This window comes from Mobula hypostoma, assembly GCF_963921235.1.
Source record: "Mobula hypostoma chromosome 8 unlocalized genomic scaffold, sMobHyp1.1 SUPER_8_unloc_2, whole genome shotgun sequence".
Classification (NCBI taxonomy): Eukaryota; Metazoa; Chordata; class Chondrichthyes; order Myliobatiformes; family Myliobatidae; genus Mobula; species Mobula hypostoma.
In genome coordinates this window covers 556,092-582,592 of record NW_026948125.1, presented here as the reverse complement: position 1 = coordinate 582,592, position 26,501 = coordinate 556,092, and the positions used below count along the sequence as shown (strand labels likewise).

At 50.5% G+C, this 26,501-nt stretch overlaps 1 protein-coding gene across 2 annotated transcripts; it reads left to right on the top strand.

Annotated features, from left to right (window-relative positions):
• LOC134341172 (CD276 antigen-like) lies at window positions 1–26,041 on the top strand. 2 transcript variants are annotated; one of them, XM_063038972.1, is made up of 6 exons: window positions 1–92; window positions 16,002–16,054; window positions 19,305–19,649; window positions 23,537–23,833; window positions 24,345–24,473; window positions 25,003–26,041. In XM_063038972.1, the coding sequence occupies exons 2-6, from the start codon at window positions 16,003–16,005 to the stop codon at window positions 25,083–25,085; spliced, it is 906 nt and encodes a 301-aa protein (XP_062895042.1). In that variant the 5' UTR covers window positions 1–92; window position 16,002; the 3' UTR covers window positions 25,086–26,041. The 2 variants fall into 2 exon arrangements, with proteins under 2 accessions (XP_062895042.1, XP_062895043.1); XM_063038973.1 differs by having other exon boundaries at window positions 24,345–24,487.
• The last annotated feature ends 460 nt before the right edge of the window (window positions 26,042–26,501 follow it).

Genomic DNA, 26,501 nt, shown 5'->3' with positions numbered 1-26,501 from the left:
CAGGGACAGACATCAACATTTGCCATCTTCCATTGACCGAGCGACACCCGTGAGGAAGAGAGCTATCGGTCGCTGTGCAACGCCCTGCCCAGGTAAATCCAGCTCCTCCTGGCCTTAACGACCAGCTCTTCACCCTGGGATTAATCTCAGGAATGTCTGGGGTAATGTAATGTGGAAAAGCACAAGTGGGGAACAGAACAGAGATGGGAGGGAGGGGGAGAGAAAGAGAGGGAGGAGAAGAAAGAGTGAGAGAGAGAGAAGGTGAGAGAGTGCCGATAGACAAGGGAGAGAAAAAAAGAGGGAAGGAAGGTGGAAGAGAGGGAAATATTCAGAAAGAGAAAGAGAGAGGGAAGGAAATGGGGAAAGGGAGGAGACGGAGAGAGGGATAGGGTGACAGGGAGATGAGGTGAGAGAGGGAGATGGTAAGAGATGGAGGAACAGAGAGAGGGAAGGGAAGGATAGAGAGATGGAGAAAAAGGGAGAAAGGGAGAGAGTGATGGGGAGAGAGAGGATGATGGAGGTAAGATGGTGGATGTTGTCTACAAGATTAGAGTAACGAGTTTGACAAAGTCCCTCATGGAGGCTAATCCAGCACATTAGGCTGCGTGGGGTCCGCGGTAAATCAGCTGTTTGGATTCACAACTGGCTTGTGCATAGAAGACAGAAGGTAGTGGTCAATGGAACTTATTCTAGCCGGAGGTCTATAATTAGTGGTGTCTGCTGTTTGTGATGTATATAAATGACCTGGATGAAAATGTAGATGCAAACACGAGGAAAACTGCAGATGCTGGAAATTCAAGCAACACACATAAAAGTTGCTTACGAAGGGTCTCGGCCCGAAACGTCGACTGTACCTCTTCCTAGAGATGCTCTCTGGCCTGCTGCGTTCACCAGCAACTTTGATGTGTGTTGAAAATGTAGATGAGTGTGTTTGGTAAGTTTGTGGATGATACAAGATTGGAGGAGTTGTGGATAGCGCGGAACACTGGCAAAGATAACTTGTGTGATATAGATCAGAAGCAGATATGGGCTGAGAAATGAGATGGAGTTTAACCCAGATAAATGTGAGGTGTTGCTCCTTGGTGGGGCAAATGCAAGGAGACAGTACACTGATAAGGGCAAGATCCTTCACCGTGTTGCTGAGCAGAGAGATCTTGGGATCCAATTTCATAGCTCTATGAAGTGGCTACACAAGTCGATACTGTACGGCGGTTAAGAAGGCTTGCGGAATGTTTGCTTTTAATTAGTTGAGGCACTGAGTTCAAAAATCAAGAGGTTATGTTGCAACTTATAAAACTTTGTTAGGCCACAGCTGGAGTATTGCAGACAGTTCTGGTCACCGCACTACAGGAAGCAGGTTGAGGCTTTGGAGAGGATGCAGAAGGGGTTTACCAGCACTTTGCCTGGTTTAGAGGGCAGATGCTACCAGGAGGGGCTGGAGAAGCCTGGGTTGTTTTCTCTGGCGGAGGCTGATGGGTAGTCTGACAGAGAATTATAAAGTTATGAGAGGCATAGATAAGAGTAGACAGGGGATAACTGTTTCCCAGGATTGTAATGTCTAATACCAGAGACCATGCATTGAAGGTGAGGGGGGTAGGTTCAAGGGGGATGTGAGGGGTAAGGTTTTTACTCAGAGAGTGGTGGACGTCTGGAATGGTGGCAGAGACTTTTAAGAAATGATTGGGTAGGCACATGGATGTAAGGACAATGGAGGGACATAGACATTGTGCAGGTAGGAGGGATTAGTTTTAGGGGGTTTTTGCTGGTTCTGCACAGCTTACTGGGCCAAATAGTCTATTCCTGCGCTGGACTGCTTGAATTTCAATGTTCAATGATGGAGAGAGAGAGAGAGTGTGATGGGGAGAGAGAGAGTGTGTTGGTGAGAGAGGGTGATAGGGAGGAAAGAGGTAGAGAAGGATATGGGGAGAGGAAGATGGGAACAGAAAGGAAGATTAGGAGAGAGATGGAGTAGAGGAAGAGGGGATAGGCAGAGAGAGAGGGAGGAGGAGAAACACAAAGTCCTCTGTGGAGGGGGGATGTGGGTAGGGAGCTTGACAATAGGTACAAAGGTGGGTGGGGGGGTTTCAGGGCCAGAGGGAGTTACAGAGACAGTGATGGGTGTAGGGGCCCAACAGGATACAGAGACAGGGAGGGGTGTAGGGGCCCAACAAGAGACAGAGACAGGGAGGGGTGTTGGGGCCCAACAGGACACAGAGACAGGGATGGGTGTAGGGGCCCAACAGGATACAGAGACAGGGAGGGGTGTAGGGGCCCAACAGGATACAGAGACAGGGAGGGGTGTAGGGGCCCAACAGGATACAGAGACAGGGCGGGGTGTAGGGGCCCAACAGGATACAGAGACAGGGAGGGGTGTAGGGGCCCAACAAGAGACAGAGACAGGGAGGGGTGTAGGGGCCCAACAGGATACAGAGACATGGAGGGTTGTAGGGGCCCAACAGGATACAGAGACAGGGAGGGGTGTAGGGGCCCAACAAGAGACAGAGACAGGGAGGGGTGTAGGGGCCCAACAGGATACAGAGACAGGGAGGGGTGTAGGGGCCCAACAGGATACAGAGACAGGGAGGGGTGTAGGGGCCCAACAAGAGACAGAGACAGGGAGGGGTGTAGGGGCCCAACAGGATACAGAGACATGGAGGGTTGTAGGGGCCCAACAGGATACAGAGACATGGAGGGTTGTAGGGGCCCAACAGGATACAGAGACAGGGAGGGGTGTAGGGGCCCAACAGGATACAGAGACATGGAGGGTTGTAGGGGCCCAACAGGATACAGAGACAGGGAGGGGTGTAGGGGCCCAACAAGAGACAGAGACAGGGAGGGGTGTAGGGGCCCAACAGGATACAGAGACAGGGAGGGGTGTAGGGGCCCAACAGGATACAGAGACATGGAGGGGTGTTGGGGCCCAACAAGAGACAGAGACAGGGAGGGGTGTAGGGGCCCAACAGGATACAGAGACAGGGAGGGGTGTAGGGGCCCAACAAGAGACAGAGACAGGGAGGGGTGTAGGGGCCCACAGGATACAGAGACAGGGAGGGGTGTAGGGGCCCACAGGATACAGAGACAGGGAGGGGTGTAGGGGCCCACAGGATACAGAGACAGGGAGGGGTGTTGGGGCCCAACAGGATACAGAGACAGGGAGGGGCGTAGGGATCCAACAGGATACAGAGACAGGGAGGGGTGTAGGGGTCCAACAGGATACAGCCACATGTGGTGAGTTTCAAACATTACCTGTCAGTGGTCTATGCCAACTCAGTTTGTGGACATTGATTAGTGATAGAGTGTGTGAATTGTCAGAGGATGGAAAGAGGAGTTGGTGGGGGGGTAGGGTGGGTACTGGAAGGATGCATTGTCGCAGCAGACAGCTCGGTCCATCACAACAGTGCTCACATTGACCAATGTTTCCTGGGGAGGGGTTGGCTGAACTGTTTACATGAGTACACTCGGGAGAGGCAGGACTCATCTCATGTGTGAGGAAGGGAGTGTAGAAAGAGCCTCTTCAGCCTACACACTGTCTGCTATCCAGCGACTACCCATCCACACAGATCCCATTTCAGAACCCCACGACTGGACACCCTCGGAATTCCCCCCCCACTTCTCACACAGACTTGTAGGGGGAGGGAAAGATGACAGCGGCCAATGATCCACACGCCTGTTTAATGGGATGTGGGATAAGCAAACTGAAGCCCCTGTGGAAAGCCCACTGGGGTCACGTTTCATAGTGAGAGGGCAGACATAACAAGCAACTCGCTGGTGTATGGTGTTAAAAGTCTGTTGCGTCGCTTTTTCTGAGCTCTGTGCCCAAAGAACTCGGGTCTCTGGACACACAGCCAGCAGCCAGCTCACTGCTTTCGATCTTCCGTCTCCCATGATGCATCAGGCGGCAGCACTGGCCTTGAATCTGCTCGTCTGCAGAGCCACCCGGAACGTACACTAGTCCTCCAGGCCACGTCCTTGGCAAATTGAAAAGGAGCCGGTCGTGAGGCCCTGAGAGCAGGTCACATTTCCGCAAAGAACTGAAGTCAGCGTGTAACTCCAGGTCAGGGTCTCTAATAGAACCTTGAAAGGGTAAAAAAAAGATATTAAAGATAGAAACAGAGCTGTTTCCAAAGATTCAAGCAAAGGAATCGCCGTTAGGTGCCATCTTCCTCCTGAGCTCCTCCAGTTTTCCTCCAATCACCTTATTATGCCCCCTCATATTAGCCATTTCCACCTGGGAAAAAAGCCTCTGATTACCAATTGATCTGTGCCTCTTTTCATCTGGTACACCGCTATGCAAAGAGAAAAGTCTTTGCTCACTCACCATTTCCTTGTAACGCATGTGAGTTAGTTCAGAGCACAGACCTACCCTAGGTCTGTCCCAGCTCTCATGCAGGATTGTACAGGGGCTGCTGCAGGGCTAAGGGCAACCAGGGCCAAACCTGGGACTAACTGAGACCTACCACAGGGTAGCCCTGTACCTCGCAGAAGCAGGATGATCCCAGGAATGTCTCAGATACATCTCCATCCTCTCAAACCTAATATGGGGCCACATCGAATCATCGCAGTCTGAGTGATTAATCAGCTGGGAATGTGTGCAGAGAAATGGCCGATGAAGTTTAATCTGGGCAAGTGTGAGGTGTTGCCCTTTGGGAGGTCAAACGTAAATGGACAGGACCCTGAACAAGTGCTGATGTACAGCACGATCCTGGAGTCTAAGTCCCCAGCTCCCTGAGAGTCCCTGCACAGGCAGTCGGCATGCTTGTCATTGGGCACAAGCAGGAAGTCACATAGCAGCTGTGTAGAACTTTGGTCAAGTGCATTTGGAGTGTTGTGCAAGGCTCTGAAAGGATGTGGAGAGGGTTCACCAGCTTGCTGCCTGGACTAGAGGGTGTGAGCTATAAGGAGAGACATTGATTTCTCTGGAGTGGCAGAGACTGAGGATAGATCTCAGAATCAGAGAGAGAGTCTTGGCCCATATTACTCTGCACCTTTCCTATCCATGTACCTGCCCTTAAAATGTTGTTAATGTACCTACCTCAAACACTTCCCCCGGAAAACCTACCCCTCAGCTTCCTATTGAATCTCACCTTAAACCTGTGCCTCGAGGTTAAGGCTCTCCTACCCTGGGGAAAGGTTTGTGATCACCCACCTTATCCTTATAACTCAAACCCTCCAGTCCCAGTAACATCCTCTCCTTATAACTCAAACCCTCCAGTCCCAGTAACATCCTCTCCTTATAACTCAAACCCTCCAGTCCCAGTAACATCCTCTCCTTATAACTCAAACCTTCCAGTCCCAGTAACATCCTCTCCTTATAACTCAAACCTTCCAGTCCCAGTAACATCCTCTCCTTTTAACTCAAACCCTCCAGTCCCAGTAACATCCTCTCATTATAATGCAAACCCTCCAGTCCCAGTAACATCCTCGTGAATCTTTCCTGCACCCTCTCCAGCGTAATGACATCCTTCCTAGTGCTGGGGGCCCAGAACTGTACACAGTACTCTGTGTGCTCTCACCAGCGTCCTGTACAGCTGTATCATGCAGAATGGCAAACAATGTGTTGGCTTCCATGCAAGAGGATTCGATTAGAGGTCATGGATGTCTTCCTGCAGTTGTAGAAGGCCCAGAGAAGCCTTCCATTCTTTCCCTGTGAATCTCTCCCTCTTGCCTTAAACCTGTGGCCTCCAGTTCTGGATTCCCCAACCCTGTGTGAGAGGGGCAAAGTTTAAAGGAGATGTGAGGGCAAGGTTTTTTTTTAACACAGACAGTGGTGGGAGCCTGGAATGAGCTGCCTGGGGCGGGGGGGTGGTGGTGGGGGTGGATACGATTGGGGTGTTGTTAGTCACACACATAAACGTACAGGGAGAGAGGAGAAATGAGTGGTGGGAGCCTGGAATGAGCTGCCTGGGACGGTGGGGGAGGCAGATACGATAGAGGTGTTGTTAGACGCACACGTGAATGTACAGGGAGAGAGGAGGAGTGAGGTGTCTGAGCTTAATTAATCTGGCATGATATTGTGGGCCAAAAAGTCTGTTCCTGTACTGTACGGTTCTGTGTTTGTAGTTAACAGGTGAGTCTGCCTTCTTGGTTGGATGATGCCGAGATTTTCTCAGATCTGTCGGTTTACCCCTAGTTTACTCCTGACTGCCAGAACTATCCAGACTTAGACTCTCCCCGGAACCATTTTATTTCTGAGCTTGATTCACCTTTGACCTGGGATCCCAGAGTCTCACTCCATAGAGAGGCAGTGACAATGGCTTGTGGGTAACAGACCCCGTTAACTGGCTTCGGCACTTGTACTTGGGACTGCCCCTCACTGACTCAGACCAGCATTTATTGCCCCTCCCTCCTTCCCCAGCCACTCTCCCCAGAGAAGGTTGGGGTAAACCGCTCCCCTCGAGCTGCCACAGTCCAGGTGCTAGCATTGGAAAAGGTCCAGAGAAGGTTCACAGGAACGATCCTGGGGACGATAGGTCAATGCATGAGGAGGGTTGGATGACTCTGGGCCTGTACTCACTGAAGTTCAGAAAAATGAGATAGAATCTCATTGAAACCTATCGAATATTGAAAGGCCTAGACAAGGTGGATGTGGAGAGGATTTTCCTATAGAGGGTGAGTCTAGGACCAGAGGACACAGTCTCCGAACAGAGGGACGTCCCATTAGAACAGAGATGAGGAGGAATTGCTTTATCCAGAGGCTGGTGAATCTGTGGAATTCATTGCCACAGACGGCTGTGGAGGCCGTCATTGGGTATATTGAAAGTGGGGACCGATAGGTTGTTGATTAGTCAGGGGTTACAGGGAGAACGCAGTTGAATAAAACTGTCCATCGTAAAAGGCCTTTCACCCCACCTGGTCCATGCCAACCCAGTTTCCCATCTAAGCTGGTCCCATTTGACCAACATCCCTCTAAACCCTTCCTATCCATGTACCTGTTCAAGTGTCTTTTAAATGTTGTTAATGTACTTTCCTCAACCACTTCCTCTAGCAGCTTGTTCCATATACAGACCATCCTCTGGGTGAAAAGGTTTCAGCTCAGGTTCCTATGAAATCTCACCCTCTCACATTAAACCTGTTCCCTTTAGTTCTTGATTCCCAACAATGGGGAAAATGACTGTGCATGTTCACCTTATCTGTGACTCTCATGACCTCTGTAAGGTCACCCCTCAGGTTTCTTAACTGCATGAGGTCTGAGTCTGCCCATTCTTTCTTCATAACTCAGTCCCTCAAGTCCTAGAAACAGCCTCCTTAATCTCCTCTGCACTCTTACCTGCTTAATGCCATCTTTCCCATAGCTGGACGACCAGAACTGAACACCACTTTTTAATTGCTTTTTAATGTCTTGTACATCTGCCACATAATGTCCCAACTCCTGTACTCAGTGCCCCGACTGATGAAAAAGAATCAGTCATGATAGAATGATGGAGTAGTCTTGATGCGCTGAATGGCCTAATTCTGCTCAATTGGCACCAAATCCCCAAACACTGCCCCCCCCCCACCACCACCACTGGCACACAGTGGCTGTAATATGGCTACAGTCTATATAACACACGAGCTACTCCGACAGCCCCTCCTGAACGCTCACCTCTTTCCGCCCTGAAAACAGAGGGGAGTGTGAAAGCTTAGGGACATCATCACCTGGTTCCGAGCTCTGCCATCCCCACTCGGACATCTGTCAGACGTTCCTTCACCATCACCAGATCTGAACCCCGGCACTTCTTCCCTTACCCCGTCCAATGGGATCTTGGGAATACTACTCTATCTAGGTCTTTCAATATTGGTTAGGTTTCAATAAGATTCTCCCTCATTCTTCTAAACTCAAGCAAGAACAGGCCCAGAGACATCAAATACTCCTTATACATTAATCTTTTCATTCCCGGGATCATTCATGTGAACCTCCTCTGCACTCTCCCCAATGCCAGCACGTTCTTCCTTAGATTCAGGGATTTATTTAGCTGAGAAAATCCACCTATAAAGTCCCTTGAAGAAGGAGCTGGTCTTTTTGAAAAATCTGTATGGATTTGTTTGCCCTCTAACCACAAAGAGAGGCCCTGGTTCAGCTGGGTTTCCCCCAAAGAGGCCGATAACCTTGCCACCAAACTTCAAGCAGAGGTGCCAACTCCTTCCACCACCACCAGCTGCACAAGAGAGCGGCCAAGGACAGAGTAATCATGAGGCGAGCTCTCCCACCCTCCCCGTCTTCTGACCCTCTTCCCAGATTCTGCTTGGGTTAGGACCTTTCTGGTGGATCCATTCCTAAGCCTGGGATTGTGGTTAGGCTGCTCCCAGGGTTGTCCCATGGGCCTGGGTGCCTTACTGGGAAATCCAAAATCTTCTCCCGGGGCCCTAGACAAGGTGGACGTATTTTGACTGACACAGGGCTTTGCTGGAGGTGATTTCCTGGCCAGCAGAAGACCCAAAACTTGTCAGAGGGTCTCCGGAGTTAGAACCACATTAGGGGGTCCAAAATCAGGGTCCCAGGACATACATCTAGAGTTAGAGTCACACCAGAGGGCCAAAGGACTTTCTAGAAAGCTTCAGTTCCCCACAGTCAATCCCTAAATGTTACGTACCCAGTAACTGGGTTGCCAAACCAGCAGAAATGGAACGCTCGTTGGAGTCTGGATTACTAGGAACTAATAAAGTTTTATTAAAGAAATAAGTAATACAGTACACTAATCGTAAGGATATAAATGTAACAGGTTAGCAATGATAATATACACATATACACAGAACTAGGGTAGTAGGAATCAACCAATCTCTATCACAGTCTAGGGGTAAAATGAACCGTCTTAAGTGAAGCAGAGTTCAGTTCAGTTTAGTGCAGTTCACAGTAATCGCTGTTGTCGTACCGTTGGGGGGAGAGAGAGAGAGATGCAATTTAGTTTCAGACAGACCTTTTGATGTCTTCGCAGTTGTTTTCCGGCAGACCTTTTGATGTCTTCTATTCCACTGTGATCATCAACTGTGACCCCTCCGTTCCAGATACGATCGTTCTTCCGCGGTGAACCCGGCACCCAGGCAAGGGTGGACACACACCCAGGTTCCCACTGATCGTACCTTTACACCCTGTGAGCCTCTGGTTGGTTCCCGCGAACTGGTCCTCTAAACTCCCACCAATTTGTGGCGGCACACTGCTCTTTCCAGGGTCTCGTGGTGTGTCTCGTGCCTTAGCAAACCTGCTCCTTTTATCCCCCTGCTGAGGTATCACCTGTCCATCAAACTTCTAACAGTTCAGGTTCCAAGCAACCGGTCTGTCAATATCTGAATTGTGTTTCTTTCCCGTTAATCCCTCTCTTCTCTCTTATTAGCATTTTGAATGTTTCTCCATTGTCTTTCTTATCTCTCTCATTAGCATCATCCGTCCGGTACCTCTGTTTGGCGTCACACATGACACCCCCACCCTTAAAAGGATTTTTACCGGGGTAAAAATTATGGGCATGGATGCACATTATTGCATACACACTAATATACAGGTAGTCATCAGCTATTTGGTTAATACAGAGAACTTTAAGTTTTAACACCTTGACAGAGAGTCAGCAATCACATTGTCCGTTCCTTTTATATGTTTTATCTTAATATCAAATTCCTGTAAGACCAGGCTCCATCTTAGTAAGCGTTTGTTTTTATCCTTCATTGTGGCCAAAAACACTAATGGATTGTGATCAGTGTAAATTATCAGTGGTTTCCGTGCCGGACAAATATAAACCTCAAAATGTTGTAATGTTAGTATGATTGCCAATAATTCCTTCTCCACAGTGGAATAATTTCTCTGATGGATATTAAGTTTCTTCGAAAAATAAGCCACTGGGTGTTCAATTTCCTCTTTGTCTGTCTGCAAACAGCACCGCCCCGGCTGCTTCATCGCCAGCATCTGTTGCTAGAGAGAAGGGTTTTGAAAAGTCAGGCGCATTCAATACAGAGTGGTGACACAGAATGGCCTTCAGACTCTCGAAGGCTTGTTGACAAAGGTTGTTCCACACAAACTTCGCATTCTTCGGCAAGAGCTTAGTAAGAGGGAGGGTAATATCCGCAAAGTTTTTGCAAAACTTCCGATAGTACCCCACCATCCCCAAGAACCTTCTCAGGGCTCTCTTGTCCGTCGGGATGGGAACTTCAGAGATAGCCTGCACCTTAGCCTGCATCAGTGCCAGCTGCCCCTGTCCTACCACATATCCCAGATAAGTGACCTTAGCGTGGCCGAACTCACTTTTCGCGAGGTTCACTGTCAGGTTGGCTTCAGACAGCCGTTTAAACAGTTCCTCTACTGCCACAATGTGCTCCTCCCACGTGTCACTCCAGACCACTAAATCATCAATATAAGCTTCTGCATTCTTTAACCCTTTTATCACGGAATTAATCATCCTTTGAAAGGTCCCTGGGGCGTTTTTCATGCCAAAAGGTAAAACGTTATACTCGTATAACTCGGGTGGAGTGAAAAATGCTGAGATTTCTCTAGCCCGGTCGGTTAAAGGAACGCACCAGTACCCTTTCAGCAAATCGATCTTTGTGATCTACTTAGCTCTCCCCACTTTATTGATGCAATCGTCTACCCTTGGGATGGGGTAAGCATCAGTTTTTGTGAAGGCGTTCACCTTTCTGTAATCTGTACAGAATCATATGCTCCCATCGGCTTTCGGGAGAACCACACAGGGAGACGCCCATTCCGATTTGGATGGCCTAATAATATCCGTGGCGAGCATGTGTTCAATTTCTTTCTCCACTTGCTTGCCCTTCTCCAAGTTCATCCTATAGGGGTGTTGCTTAATAGGCTGATCTGAGGTGACAACAACATCATATACCGTCTCCTTGCATCGCCTCGGGGCATCCGGACATACATCTGCCAGCCGGTTAATTAGCTTTATCAGCGACTCGCTCTGTTCAGGGGTTAAGTGAGAGACCTTATCAGCAAAGTTGGCCAAAACAATAGAGTTCTCCAATCTGGTTGACACCATATTTATCTTTTCAAGATGGGTTTTCCCCTTATCATTTGGCACCCCAGCCTCATTAATTTTCGTGATAACACCAACTAGATCTGCTTTCTGATCGTGGCAAGCTTTTAGCATATTAATGTGTACTAATTGTGTTGGCTTACGCCTGTCTGGCGTTTTGATAACATAATTCAAAGAGTCTATCTTTTTAATCACTTTGTACGGACCGTGGAATCTCGACTGGAGGGGTTTGGTTACCACTGGAAACAGAACTAAGACCCGATCGCCCACTTGAAACACTTGTTTGCGGGCACATCTATCATACCACTGTTTCATTTTAGTTTGGGAGTGTCATAGATTTTCTTTGGCAAGGTCACAGATCCTTTTAAGCCTCTCACAAAATTTTAAAACGTAGTCAATCATATTGACTTGTACTGCCGGACTGGACCATTGCTCTTTCAGTAAGGTCAAGGGGTCCTCTGGACCAATGACCGAAGACAAGCTCGAATGGGCTGAACCCCAATGACTCCTGAACCGTGTCCCTTACGGCAAATAACAGAAGGGGCAAGGCATCATCCCAGTCCCTAGTGTTCTCTTGACAATAAATTTTAATCATGGTCTTTAATGTTGCGTGGAATCTTTCCAATGCCCCCTTGGGACTCTGGGTGGTACGCAGAGGCCAAAATCTGCTTTGCTCCCATCTCATCCAACATCCGTTGGAATGTGTGAGATATGAAGACACTCCCCTGATCTGACTGGATTTCCCTGGGGAGCCCCACCATAGTGAAAATTTTCACAAGTGCCTTTACCACTGCGGGAGCCTTGACGCTTGCCAGGGGCACCGCCTCCGGAAACCTGGTGGCAGCGCACATCATAGTCATCACATACTCTCGCCCACTCGCAGTTCTGGGCAGGGGACCGACAAAATCCACAATTATTCGGGAGAAAGGTTCCCCAAAAGCGAGTATCGGTCGAAGGGGCGCCTTAGGCAGGACCTGGTTCGGCTTTCCTACCACCTGACATAAATGACATCGCCTACAATATTCAACAATATCTTTCCTCATTTTCGGCCAGTAAAACTCTTTCATAATTCTATCGACTGTTTTCCTCACCCCAAAATGTCCACCAAGGGGTATCTTGTGGGCCAGGTTAAAAATCACGTCCCTATAAATTTTCGGCACTACCACCCCCACTCCTCATCTGCTTGGTCTTCACTTCCTCATTACTACTCCCTCCTTCACATAATAGCCCACTGGTTCCCTTTTTATTTCTGCTTCGGAGAGAGCTGTCTCCGTCAAAACCATCAGCTCCTCATCTTGCTCCTGTGCCTGTATAAATTCCTTCCTCGCTAATGATAAGTCTACCTCAACTCCCTCACTTCCTTCCACTCCACTATTCTCCTTCTTCTCACTTTCTATCCGTCCTGGTACAAGGCTGGTAAAAACTTCTCAGCTAGATCTACATTCGCTTCGGCAGCCTTTCTGGACATGCGCCGAGTCACTGCACAAACAGGATAAACATATGAGTCCATGGGCGGGTCCTCGGTCCTGGCAGGCTTACTCGTCAGCTTTACTGCTGGGTACACATCTCCACCTGCAAGGTCATTACCAAGTAAAACCTCCACGTCTTCCATCGGTAATTCGGGCCTCACCCCTATCGTGACCGGTCCGGAGACCAAGTCGCTTTTTAGGTGTATCTGGTGCAAAGGTACTGCTTCAGTCCCTTTCCCAATGCCTTTTATCACACTGACCTCCCCAGTCTCGGTCTCTGAGCTAAAGTCTAACACCCTCCTTAATATCAATGACTGACAAGCTCCAGTGTCTCTCCAGATCCGTACTGGAACTGGGTTTGACCACTCCTTCACCGACACCAATCCAGCCAAAATAAACTTCTCACGCCCTTCCTGAACTCTATCAGACCTCTTCTCCCCTAGCGGTTTGTTTGCCGGCTCAATACAGCCAGTCGGAGTCGCCGTTTTTCCTTTCCCTGTCTCCTTCTTTGGGGCAAAATGCCTGGACACAATGTGACCAGCTTTCCCACAATTATAGCATACGACCCCAGGAGACTTCCTACCAAACTGCTCCCGGTCTTCCTTATCCTTCTCACTAGTCCCCGGCCTACTTTCTGGCTTTTCTGGTGGACTCTCTCCACCCTCTTGACTACCCTTCTGGTAGCTCTTACTCGGGGTAAACTTGACTTCGTGTGTTAACGCGTACTCATCTGCTAACTTAGCAGTCACGGCTAAGGTTTCTGCCTCTTTCTCATCTAGATAGGTCCTCATACCTTCAGGGACACAACCTTTAAGTTGCTCAATCATTATTAGCTGTAGCAGTCTGTCATAATCCCCAGTGACCCCTTTCGAGGTGCACCAACACTCACAATACATCTGCATCTCACGGGCAAACTCTAAATACGAGCGTCCCCACTGCTTCCTCACATTCCGGAACCTTTGCCGGTATGCCTCCGGGACCAACTCATAAATCCTGAGTATAGCCTCTTTCACCACATCATACCTCTGGGCATCTTCTGCGGACAATGCCGAGTAAGCTTGCTGGGCTTTTCCTTTAAGTACACTCTGAAGCAAAACAGCCCACTTATCCCTCGGCCAATCCTGACTTGCAGCAACTTTTTCAAAATGTAGAAAGTACCGATCAACATCGGCCTCCTCAAATGGGGGAACCAGCCTAACCCCCTGGGTCACCTTGAACCCTCCACCTTGGTTCGGCATTTGGCCCCTCTCTAACGTCATCCTTAACTTCTCCAGCTCAAACTCCCTTTCCTTCTCTTTCTCTTCTCGTTCTAACTGCTTTACTCGGAACTCGTGCTCGAGTCTTAATTTTTCCATCTGCAGCTGCACCGCTTCTCCACCAGGTTTTCCCATAGATACCACCTCCAGCTCCCCTTGGGGAAACATACCTTTAGATACATAATGCTCAATGATAGCTCTGTGCATCTCCGCTCTCCTCATTGTCGGCTTCCCCTTAAAAAGATTCAACCATTTGGCAACAGTCGCCAATTCTGATATCCTGGCATCCTCTAATGCCTCCAAGGTTGGCGCCTTTAGAAATTCCTCAATCTCCATTTCTGCTGTTTGCCCTTTCTTTCTTTCAGAAATTTTAACCCAATCAATTTACCCAGTCCCAAATTTTTGCGTTCAAAATCCCAGACGAGATCCCCTCTTATGTTACGTACCCAGTAACTCGGTTGCCAAACCAGCAGAAATGGAACGCTTGTTGGAGTCTGGATTACTGGAACTAATAAAGTTTTATTAAAGAAACGCTCGTTGGAGTCTGGATTACTGGAACTAATAAAGTTTTATTAAAGAAATAGGTAATACAGTACACTAATCGTAAGGATATAAATGTAACAGATTAGCAATGATAATACACACATATACACAGGACTAGGGTAATAGGAATCAACCAAGCTCTATCGCAGTCTAGGGGTAAAATGATCAGTCTTAAGTGAAGCAGAGTTCAGTTCAGTTTAGTGCTGTTCGCAGTAATCACTGTTGTCGTACCATTGGGGGGAGAGAGAGAGAGATGCAATTTAGTTTCAGGCAGACCTTTTGATGTTTTCGCAGTTGTTTTCCAGCAGCCCTTTTGATGTCTTCTATCCCGTTGTGGTCACCGACTGTGACCCCTCCGTTCCGGATATGATCGTTCTTCCGCGGTGAACCCGGCACCCAGGCAAGGGCGGACACACACCCCAGGCTCCCACCAATTGTACCTTTACACCCTGTGAGCCTCTGATCGGTTCCCGCGAACCGGTCCTCTAAACGCCCACCAACTTGTGGGGGCACACTGCTCTTTCCAGGGTCTCGTGGTGTGTCTCGTGCCTTAGCAAACCTGCTCCTTTTATCCCCCTGCTGGGGTATCACCTGTCCATCAAACTTCAAACAGTTCAGGTTCCAAGCAACCGGTCTGTCAATATCTGAATTGTATTTCTTTTCAGTTAATCCCTCTCTTCTCTCTTATTAGCATTTTGAATGTTTCTCCATTGTCTTTCTTATCTCTCTCATTAGCATCACCCGTTCAGTACCTCTGCTTGGCGTCACACATGACACCAGAACCTTAATGAATTCCCAGGGCCTTGGGATCTTAGACACAAGCTTAACACAAACTCACTGACAACACCACTATCTCTGAATGAATCAGTGGTGATGATGACTCAGTGTACAAGATTGGGGTCAAATACCTGATGGTGTGGTGCGAAACTGAAAAGCTGATTGTTGGCTTCAGGATGGTGGAGGGTGAACATGCAGCAGGGATCAGCCAGGAGGTGCTGTCTCGAGAAGACAACATCCATCATCAAAGATCCTCACCACCAAGGACATGGCATCTTCTCTCAGCTTCCACTGCAGTACAGGAGCCTGAAGTTCCACAGCAGGTTCAGGAACAGTTAATTCCCTTCAACCATTTGGTTCCTGAACCAACACTATAGCAACACTGTGGCCATTCTGCACTACAATTAGACATTGATTTTGTTCAATTTCTGTTCTTTCTTGTAAATTTATGCATAACTTATGCTAAGTTTATGTATTTTTGTGAACGTTGTGTCTCCTTGTGCCTGTGGAGCTGCTCGAGTAAGTCTTTGCATTACACCTGTGCACATCTGACAATAAACTCCACTTTGCCTTAGCAAGGATGACCGGTGAGACACGTGGCTTTCTTGAAATGCAATAGTCTCAGTGCCTTTCTGGAGAGGCCCAGGTCTCATGTTCAAGCCTCAAGAATAATCAGGAGGCTCTGGGATATTATAGAGAGACTCACAGCTTAAATTATTTTCTCAAAAGGGTCCAAAGGTTTTGTGGATGTCAATAGTGAGCCCCAGGACCTTGCTACAGAGGGCCACAATCTACAAGTGATCTGACACATTCCTGAGGGCTCCATGAGGCCAGAACATCCTTATAAAGAGACCCAGCTTCCTGGGACAATGGAGTGCGGAGAGGGGATGGAACAGAGCAAGAGAAGAAGAGGGGCATTTGATCTCCCTGGAGACAGTGCAGGCCTGCAGCCTGGGCACAAAGCTAAATGGTCTGAGATTAATTCCCATGTTTTCTCTCTGCCACAGGATGAAGGACTGGTTGCTGAGCCTGAACCTTTTGGTCATGTGCGTGCAAGCAGGTGAGAGCACAGGTCTGTGGCATTCAGTGTGATTTACTCATGAGAAGAGAGGGAGGGGCACTGAGCGCAAAACCGGCCAGAAACTTTCCAATCCAGCAATGGCTGAGGCAATTGGGCATCAGCATCGGGGTCACAAGGATGGGTTGGGGTGTAGGAAACATTATATTTTGCTAAAGAGCCACTATCTCACAGCCTCAGAGACCTGGGTTCAGTCAAAGCCTCCAAAACAGTATGTGTGAAAATGTGTGTGTGTGTGTAATTCTGAGTGAGTGTGTGGGAATGTGTGTGTGTAATTCTGTGAGTGCGTGTGAGAACGTGTGTGTGTATAAGTCTGTGAGTGCATGTGAGAATGCAAGTCTATGAGAATGCGTGTGTGTCTGTGTATAAGTGTGAGCCATGTGAGAATGTATGTAAGTCTGTATGAGAATGCGTGTGTATGTCTGTGTGAGTGTGTGTGAGAATGTGTGTGTATAAGTCTGAGTGAGTGTGTGTGTCCGTGTGTGTGTGCGTGTGTGTGTGCGTGTGTGTGTGTCTGAGTGTGTGTGTGTGTGTGTGTGTGTGTGAGAATGAGTGTGTGTGTGTGTGTGTGAGTGTGTGTGTGTGAGTGAGTGTGTGAGTGTGTGTGTGTGTGAGTGTGTGTGTGTGAGTGTGTGTGTGAGTGTGTGTGAGTGAGTGTGTGAGTGTGTGCGTGTGTGTGTGTCTGAGTGTGTGTGTGTGTGTGTGTGAGAATGCGTGTGTGTGTGTGTGTGAGTGTGTGTGTGTGAGTGAGTGTGTGAGTGTGTGTGTGTGTGTGTGAGTGTGTGTGTGTGAGTGTGTGTGTGAGACTGCGTGTGTGTGTGTGTGTGTGTGTGTGTGAGTGTGTGTGTGAGACTGCGTGTGTGTGTGTGTGTGTGAGTGTGTGTGTGTGAGTGAGTGTGTGAGTGTGTGTGTGTGTGTGTGAGTGTGTGTGTGTGAGTGTGTGTGTGAGACTGAGTGTGTGTGTGTGTGTGTGTGTGTGTGAGTGTGTGTGTGAGACTGCGTGTGTGTGTGTGTGTGTGAGTGTGTGTGTGTGTGTGTGTGTGAGAATGCGTGTGTGTGTGTGTGTGTGAGTGTGTGTGTGTGAGTGAGTGTGTGAGTGTGTGTGTGTGTGTGTGAGTGTGTGTGTGTGAGTGTGTGTGTGAGACTGCGTGTGTGTGTGTGTGTGTGTGTGTGTGTGTGTGTGTGTGTGTGTGTGTGTGTGTGTGTGTGTGTGTTACAGTGTTTTTCAGCACAGAATCAGGCCTTTCGGCTTAACTGCCCCGTGCCAATCAAGGTTCCCATCCAAGTTGATTCAATTTTCCTGCATTTTGGCCCTTATCCCTCTATTCCAGGTGCTCCCAACCTTTTTTATGCCATGGACCACTTGGGCAGGCCATTGAAGCCTATGGACCCTTTCACAGAATAATATATTTAAATATATAAAATAGAGTACATAGGATTACAAAAGACACCAATTTTATTGAAATACAGTTATCAGAATAGTTTTTAAAAATTGTGACATGTGCTTCTTTATTTATGCATTAAAAAAAGCAATGAGCATGCCATAAATGATATTTTGAGATATTTGTAACAACTGTAATGTGATATGAAAATATCTGTGATTTCTGTTGGTGACAGAGTCACAGGTACTGCTAAAACTATTTGTATTTATTTATTTATTACATACAAGGGAGTAAAATTCTTTCTGTTGCATCTGTTTATGCAATGTAGAAGCAATAAAGAGGGGAAATGTGGAAGGATATTGCCGAAACACTAAGATTATACAGAATTGTTTTGTATACACAGTCAGATATGCAATCATTGATAAATCTGATGGCCTGGTGAAAGAAGCTGTCCCGGAACCTGTTGATCCTGGCGTTTATACTGTAGTACCCATGTGCCTGATGATCCCCTGGGCCCTTTTTACACAGCTGCTGCTGTAGATGTCCTGAACTGAGGAAAGTTCACATCCACAGACACACAGCCTTGTCCGCACCACTCTCTGCAGTGCCCTGCGATTGAGGGCAGTACCGTTCCCGTACCAGGTGATGACACAGACAGTCAGGATGCTGTCGATGGTGTCCCTGTAGAAAGTTCTCAGGATCTGGGGAGTCATGCCAAACTTCTTCAGCTGCCTGAGGTGAAAGAGGCTCTGTTGTGCTTTTTTCACCACACAGCCGGTATGTATGCTCCAGATGAATCATCAGTGATGTGTACACCGAGGAACTTGAAGCTACTCACCCTCTCAACTACAGTCCCATTGATGTCTCCATTCCTCCTGTAATCCACGATAAACGTTATTTCGACATTGAGGGAGAGGTTGTTTTCTTGGCTTTTTCTCCTCTGTAGGCTGTCTCATCATTGGAAATAAGGCCTTACTACTGTGGTTTGTTGCCAACATTTATAAAGTTGAAGGAAGTGTTAAATTTCTGTTAGAAGTTGGTGAAAGTAAATATATAAATTTTTTCCATCCAAATTCACGGCCTCCCTGGAACCACTGCTCTAAATCTTTCCCATCCATGCCCGTTTAAACGTTGTTAATGTATCTGTCTCAGCCACTTCCGCAGCATGTTGTTCCGTATACCCATCACCCTCTGGGTAGAAAAGTATCCCCTTGGGTCCCTATTAAATATCTCCCCTCTAACCTTAAACCTCGCCGTCCATGCTCCCGGTGATTTTATACACCTCTGTAAGATCTCCCCCAGGTCTCCAACACTCCAAGGAATAAAATTCCAACTTTCCATACCTTGAGTCCAAACAACATCCTCGTAAATCTCCTCTGCGCTCTCTACAGTTTAATGGTATCTTTTCTATAGTAGGGAGACAAAAAACTGAGCAAGATACTCCATGTGCCTCATTAATGTCTTGTACAACTGCAATATACTTGCAACGTAACCCAACTCCTCCACTCTGTACCCGTGGGTCACTCTGTTCTGGAACATTCCCCAGGGCCCTGTGTTCACTGTGAAAGTTCTACTGATTTGAATTGCAAGACCTCACTCTTATCCCCACTAAACTATCTTTGCAGCCTCTTAGCCCACCAGCCAACACTGCAATCCTTGACACTGTCGATGACACGACGTCATCATCAGACATATTCACCAGCTAGTCCGTGGATAGCAGAGAGATACCCATCATCGGACCCAAGCCTCCCCTCCCCCAATGACCTTGGGAATGAGAGAGAGAGCAGTAGCAGAATACCAGAGAGGAGACAGAAGAATACTTACTGTGTGTCCTCCCCATCCCGCTCAAGTTGCAGGAGAACCATCGGAAGTGGTGGGAATGAAGGGAGAGCGTGTCAGCCTGCCGTGCACGCACAGGGACGAGGAACGCACTTTGCAGAAGAAGGTGCTGTTATGGCAGAGGGGGGCAATTGTCGTGCACGTTCAGAATGCGACAGGCAGCCAGTTCGGTGATCAGGAACGCAGGTACAATAACCGGACGGAAGTGGATGACCAGGAGTTTAGCCGGGGCAACTTCTCGCTGACCTTCGGACCACTGCAGCTGGAGGACGAGGGCGGCTACATGTGTGTCGTGCTGAAGACCTCAGAGCAGTGGAAGACGCTGCACACTGCCCACATTCAGCTCTATGTAGCAGGTAGAGAATGAGTGATCCTCACCACCCCAACCACAGTGTTCACTCCCACAGCGTTCCCTCCTCACTATCCCTCCTACAGTGTTCCCTCCTCACTCCCTCCCACAGTGTTCCCTCCTCACCCCCTCCCACAGTGTTCCCTCCTCACCGCCTCCCACAGTGTTCCCTCCTCATCCCCTCCCACAGTAATCCCTCCTCACCGCCTCCCACAGTCTTCCCACAGCGTTCCCTCCTCACTATCCCTCCTACAGTGTTCCCTCCTCACTCCCTCCCACAGTGTTCCCTCCTCACCCCCTCCCACAGTAATCCCTCCTCACCGCCTCCCACAGTGTTCCCTCCTCACCGCCTCCCACAGTGTTCCCTCCTCATCCCCTCCCACAGTAATCCCTCCTCACCCCCTCCCACAGTAATCCCTCCTCACCGCCTCCCACAGTGTTCCCTCCTCACCCCCTCCCACAGTGTTCCCTCCTCACCGCCTCCCACAGTGTTCCCTCCTCACCCCCTCCCACAGTAATCCCTCCTCACCGCCTCCCACAGTGTTCCCTCCTCACTATCCCTCCTACAGTGTTCCCTCCTCACTCCCTCCCACAGTGTTCCCTCCTCACCCCCTCCCACAGTAATCCCTCCTCACTCCCTCCCACAGTGTTCCCTCCTCACCGCCTCCCACAGTGTTCCCTCCTCACCGCCTCCCACAGTGTTCCCTCCTCATCCCCTCCCACAGTAATCCCTCCTCACCCCCTCCCACAGTAATCCCTCCTCACCGCCTCCCACAGTGTTCCCTCCTCACCGCCTCCCACAGTGTTCCCTCCTCACCCCCTCCCACAGTATTCCCTCCTCACCATCACTCCCACAGTGTTCCCTCCTCATCCCCTCCCACAGTAATCCCTCCTCACCGCCTCCCACAGTAATCCCTCCTCACCCCCTTCCACAGTGATCCCTCCTCACACCCTCCCACAGTGTTCCCTCCTCACCCCCTCCCACAGTGTTCCCTCCTCACCGCCTCCCACAGTGTTCCCTCCTCACCGCCTCCCACAGTGTTCCCACCTCACCGCCTCCCACAGTGTTCCCTCCTCACCCCCTCCCACAGTGTTCCCTCCTCACCCCGTCCCACAGTAATCCCTCCTCACCGCCTCCCACAGTAATCCCTCCTCACCCCCTCCCACAGTGTTCCCTCCTCACCGCCTCCCACAGTAATCCCTCCTCACCCCCTCCCACAGTAATCCCTCCTCATCCCCTCCCACAGTAATCCCTCCTCACCGCCTCCCACAGTAATCCCTCCTCACCCCCTTCCACAGTGATCCCTCCTCACACCCTCCCACAGTGTTCCCTCCTCACCCCTCCCACAGTAATCCCTCCTCACTATCCCTCCTACAGTGTTCCCTCCTCACCGCCTCCCACAGTGTTCCCTCCTCACCCCCTCCCACAGTGATCCCTCCTCACCGCCTCCCACAGTAATCCCTCCTCACCCCGTCCCACAGTGTTCCCACCTCATCCCCTCCCACAACCTTCCCTCCTCACCCCCTCCCACAGTAATCCCTCCTCATCCCCTCCCACAGTAATCCCTCCTCACCGCCTCCCACAGTAATCCCTCCTCACCGCCTCCCACAGTGTTCCCTCCTCACCCCCTCCCACAGTGTTCCCACCTCACCCCCTCCCACAGCGTTCCCTCCTCACCCCCTCCCACAGTGTTCCCACCTCACCCCCTCCCACAGCGTTCCCTCCTCACCCCCTCCCACAGTGTTCCCTCCTCACCGTCCCCTCCCACAGTGTTCCCATCTCACCCCCTCCCACAGTGTTCCCTCCTCACTATCCCTCCTACAGTATTCCCTCCTCACTCCCTCCCACAGTGTTCCCTCCTCACCCCCTCCCACAGTAATCCCTCCTCACCGCCTCCCACAGTGTTCCCTCCTCATCCCCTCCCACAGTAATCCCTCCTCACCCCCTTCCACAGTGATCCCTCCTCACACCCTCCCACAGTGTTCCCTCCTCACCGCCTCCCACAGTAATCCCTCCTCACCCCCTTCCACAGTGATCCCTCCTCACACCCTCCCACAGTGTTCCCTCCTCACCCCCTCCCACAGTGTTCCCACCTCACCCCCTCCCACAGCGTTCCCTCCTCACCCCGTCCCACAGTGTTCCCACCTCATCCCCTCCCACAACCTTCCCTCCTCACCCCCTCCCACAGTGTTCCCACCTCACCCCCTCCCACAGCGTTCCCTCCTCACCCCCTCCCACAGTGTTCCCACCTCACCCCCTCCCACAGCGTTCCCTCCTCACCCCCTCCCACAGTGTTCCCTCCTCACCGTCCCCTCCCACAGTGTTCCCATCTCACCCCCTCCCACAGTGTTCCCTCCTCACCGCCTCCCACAGTAATCCCTCCTCACCCCCTTCCACAGTGATCCCTCCTCACACCCTCCCACAGTGTTCCCTCCTCACCCCCTCCCACAGTGTTCCCACCTCACCCCCTCCCACAGCGTTCCCTCCTCACCCCGTCCCACAGTGTTCCCACCTCATCCCCTCCCACAACCTTCCCTCCTCACCCCCTCCCACAGTGTTCCCACCTCACCCCCTCCCACAGCGTTCCCTCCTCACCCCCTCCCACAGTGTTCCCTCCTCACCGTCCCCTCCCACAGTGTTCCCATCTCACCCCCTCCCACAGTGTTTCCTCCTCACCCCCTCCCACAGTGTTCCCTCCTCGCCATCCCCTCCCACAGTGTTCCCTCCTCACTCCCTCCCACAGTGTTCTCTAGTCACCCTTCCCCTCCCACAGTGTTCCATCCTCACCCCTCCCACAGTGTTCCCTCTTCACCGACCCTCCCACAGTGTTCCCTCCTCACTATCTGTCCCACAGCACTCCCTCCTCACCCCTCCCACAGCGTTTCCTCCTCACCCCTCCCACAGTGTTCCCTCTTCACTATCCCTGCCACAGCACTCCCTCCTCAGCCTTCCCACAGCGTTTCCTCTTCACCCCTCCCACAGTGTTCCCTCCTCACCCTTCCCACAAAGTTCCCTCCTCACTCCTCCCACAGTGTTCCCTCTTCACCGTCCCTTCCCACAGTGTTCCCATCTCACCCCTCCCACAGCGTTCCCTCCTCACCCCCTCCCACAGCGTTCCCTCTTCACCGACCCTCCCACAGCATTTCCTCCTCACCCCTCCTACAGTGTTCCCTCCTCACCCCTCCCACAGTGTTCCCTCCTCACCCCTCCCACAGCGTTCCCTCTTCACCAACCCTCCCACAGCGTTTCCTCCTCACCCCTCCTACAGTGTTCCCTCCTCACCCCTCCCACAGCGTTCCCTCCTCACCCCTCCCACAGTGTTCCCATCTCACCTCCTCCCACAGCGTTCCCTCCTCACCCCCTCCCACAGCGTTCCTTCCTCTCCGACCCTCCCACAGTGTTCCCTCCTCACCCCCTCCCAGTGTTCCCTCCTCACCCCCTCCCACAGCGTTCCCTCCTCACCCCTCCCACAGTGTTTCCTCCTCACCCCCTCCCACAGCGTTCCCTCCTCACCCCTCCCACCTCGTTCCCTCCTCACCCCTCCCACAGCGTTCCCTCCTCACCCCTCCCACCTCGTTCCCTCCTCACCCCTCCCACAGCGTTCCCTCCTCACCCCCTCCCACAGCGTTCCCTCCTCACCCCTCCCACCTCGTTCCCTCCTCACCCCTCCCACAGTGTTCCCTCCTCACCCCCTCCCACAGTGTTTCCTCCTCACCCCCTCCCACAGCGTTCCCTCCTCACCCCCTCCCACCTCGTTCCCTCCTCACATCTCCCACCTCGTTCCCTCCTCACTCCTCCCACAGCACTCCTACACCACCATGCCCCTCCTCACAGGTTCAGAATGAGCCTGAATAGATTCCTTGCCGTCACCACGCTGTTCCTTCCGTTAACAGCCCATTACAGCACACCCACTATCGTTGGCCCAAATCCGGAACGGGTACAAACTGGGGACTTGGTGAACTTGACCTGCCACTCGTCCGGTGGATATCCAGAGCCCACAGTGAGCTGGACAGACGGGGAGAGCAGATCATTACTCGATATGAGGCAGGACAACTTCAGCAAAGATGCCGTCTCGGGGCTCTGGAGCATCAGCAGTATGATCCAGGTGGAAGTGTCAGCCAATTCCAGCTTCACCTGTACTGTCGTCAACACACGGACAAACAAGAGCACCACCTCCCCTGCCTGGTCCGGTAAGAGCCAGAGCAATCTTCTCCAGCTCCTACATTCCTGCTGTCTCTGTGACACCTGGCCACTACACCCTTCCCTGTCTCCGTAACCCCTTCTGCCCGCTACACACCTCCCCATCTCTGTGATTCCCCCCTGGTCCCCTACACCCCTCCCTGTCTCTGTGATACCCTTTCAGTCTCTATACCCCTCCCTATCTCTATGAACCTCCTCCAGCCCCTGCATCCCTCCATCACCTTGTGACCCACGCCCATATATCTCCTCAATATCCCAAACCCTCAAAATTAACCCTTCCTCAACCCCAACTCCAGCATCATTCCCCCCCCCCCCATTCTAGTTGCTTTCCAGACCCTGAACTCTGGAACTCCCTCCCCCCTTTGCCTCTTTCTCTCCATTGTAATGCCCATGGAATTCCCCCAACACACTGACTCAACTGTGGGAGTCCAATGCTGATATTTCCCACACGGGACAGGGTTGGAGGCAGGTGATAGTGAGTCATGTTTCCCATATTTTTAGGATCCAACACGGGGAGCTCTGTACAGCAGCCACGCAGGAATATTCTCTTATACGTCACCCTGTTGGTTATCACCTTGGCTTTGCTGGTTGCTCTAGGCCTTGTGTATCGGAGGACGACACGACGAAAAGGTACAGCTTGGAAGGTGAGGAGGGAGTGCCACTCTGTGGGAGGGGGGGTTGGTGAGGAGGGACAGAGATGAAAGCATGCTGAGTGCTACAGGAAGATGTCGTGGCTTGAATGCTGGGGGTCTGTAATAATGGACTTTAACTTCCTGAGGCAGCATCTCCTGTAGATGCTACCGATGGTGGGGAGGGATGTGTTAGGCTGATTCTGTCCATTCTGTACAGACTGTGATGTAACCAGACAGGATACTTTCAACAGGACATCTGTAGAAGTTTGTAGAGAGTTTGGTGACAAGCCAAACCTCCTTAAGAACATAAAGGCACATTCCTTCCTTGTAATTGTATCTGTGTACTGTGTTCAGGACAGCTCACCTGAGATGTTAACACCCAAGAATATAAAGCTGTTGACCCTCTCTCTCAATGTAGACTGGGACATGTTCACCGACCTTACCAGTCCTTAAGTGAACAATCAGCTTGTTAGTTTTACTGTTGCTGAAGCTATGACTGTAAATCTCTTGTTCTCCTCCCATTCCAGAAATGATTGTGGCTTGTCCCGAAGGTCATCAAATGATTCCTATGAGGAAAGAGACAGTTCTTCCAGACCATTCTCCTTGTTAGAATTCCTTCATGAATGCCAATGAATGGACAAACAGGCACAGCCAGTCCCAAACGAAAGGCCCACATTCGTGGTGGTGGATAGGGAGTAGACTGTGACAGACTTGGAGAGCTAACACAAGACAAGGGCGAAGGTTCATCTTGTCAAACGGACAGCCCGATCCGTTGTGGATTTCAGGAGTTAGGGGAAGTGTCTAATTTCTCACAGGCTTTGTTGCACCCTGTTTAATTATGGAGGGGAAGTGAGGAGGTGGCTGACTTCCCCACACCACACACGTACTCTTTTGGAAGGAGCCGAGGATGTCGAGGACGCACAGGAAGACTTTGGATGCACATCGGGTTGGAAGGCTCTGGTGCTGGGAAGACAGGGACAGGTTAATGGGAGATTAAATCCATTTGCTCAAGGAGAGAGTCAGGATGGGTCTGGTCCATGTGTAAGGATGGTGTTGGGAGGGCAGGTTAACAAGAGGCAGGATCGGGTTGCTTGACTGAATCAGAAGCAGCTTGACCCTGGGCAGATGCAGCTTGACCCTGGGCAGATGCAGGTCCTGAGACAGAAGGTTCAGAGCACATCGAATGGGACATATGAGTGAATGAGGAATAGCTGCCTCAAATGAGGAGGGTCAGAGGAAGGGTGATGTGAGGAAATCAATGGAGGAACGGGGGGAAATATTGCCACAAAAGTGAGCTGTTGCAATTGGGATGAATATCTGATGAGAATTTCCCAAAGGGCTGGAAAGACGGCAGGGGAATTGGGAGGGAGGGTAATATTAACGGTATGGGAAAGGGTAGTGTCAGGGTCAGGATGAGGACAACAGGAAGAGTGGTCACACCTCCCATCACAGAGATTCTTTGATTCAAGTGGTGGAGAAAATAAATCACACATGGTGACATCTATGTACTTTGATAATAAATTTACTTTGAACTTTTGGACAGGTGAACTTCATTACAATGTCTGGCCAATGATAAAAGGCATGCTTCACTGTGCAGTGGGGTGAATCACTTGAGAACAGGGCTGGAAAAAATCCCTTCTTGATATTCGTAGAAAATCTCTCCTCCCACAGGGTAAGATGAGGATGAGGTTAGCAGGCAGACACTGTGGTTTAGAGAGGACAGTTAGGGATCAGCGATTAATGCCTCATGTGGTCTGTGAGTCTAACTCTGGGAGTGTGTGATGGGACGGTATGGAAGGAGCTTGACTCTGTGTCTGACCCTGGGAGTGTGTGATGGTACGGTATGGAAGGAACTTGACTCTGTGTCTGACCCTGGGAGTGTGTGATGGTACGGTATGGAAGGAGATTCACTCTGTGTCTGACCCTGGGAGTGTGTGATGGTACTGTTACGTACCCCGTAACTGGGTTGCCAAACCAGCAGAAATGGATCACTCAGTTGGAGTCTGGATTACTAGAACTAAGAAAG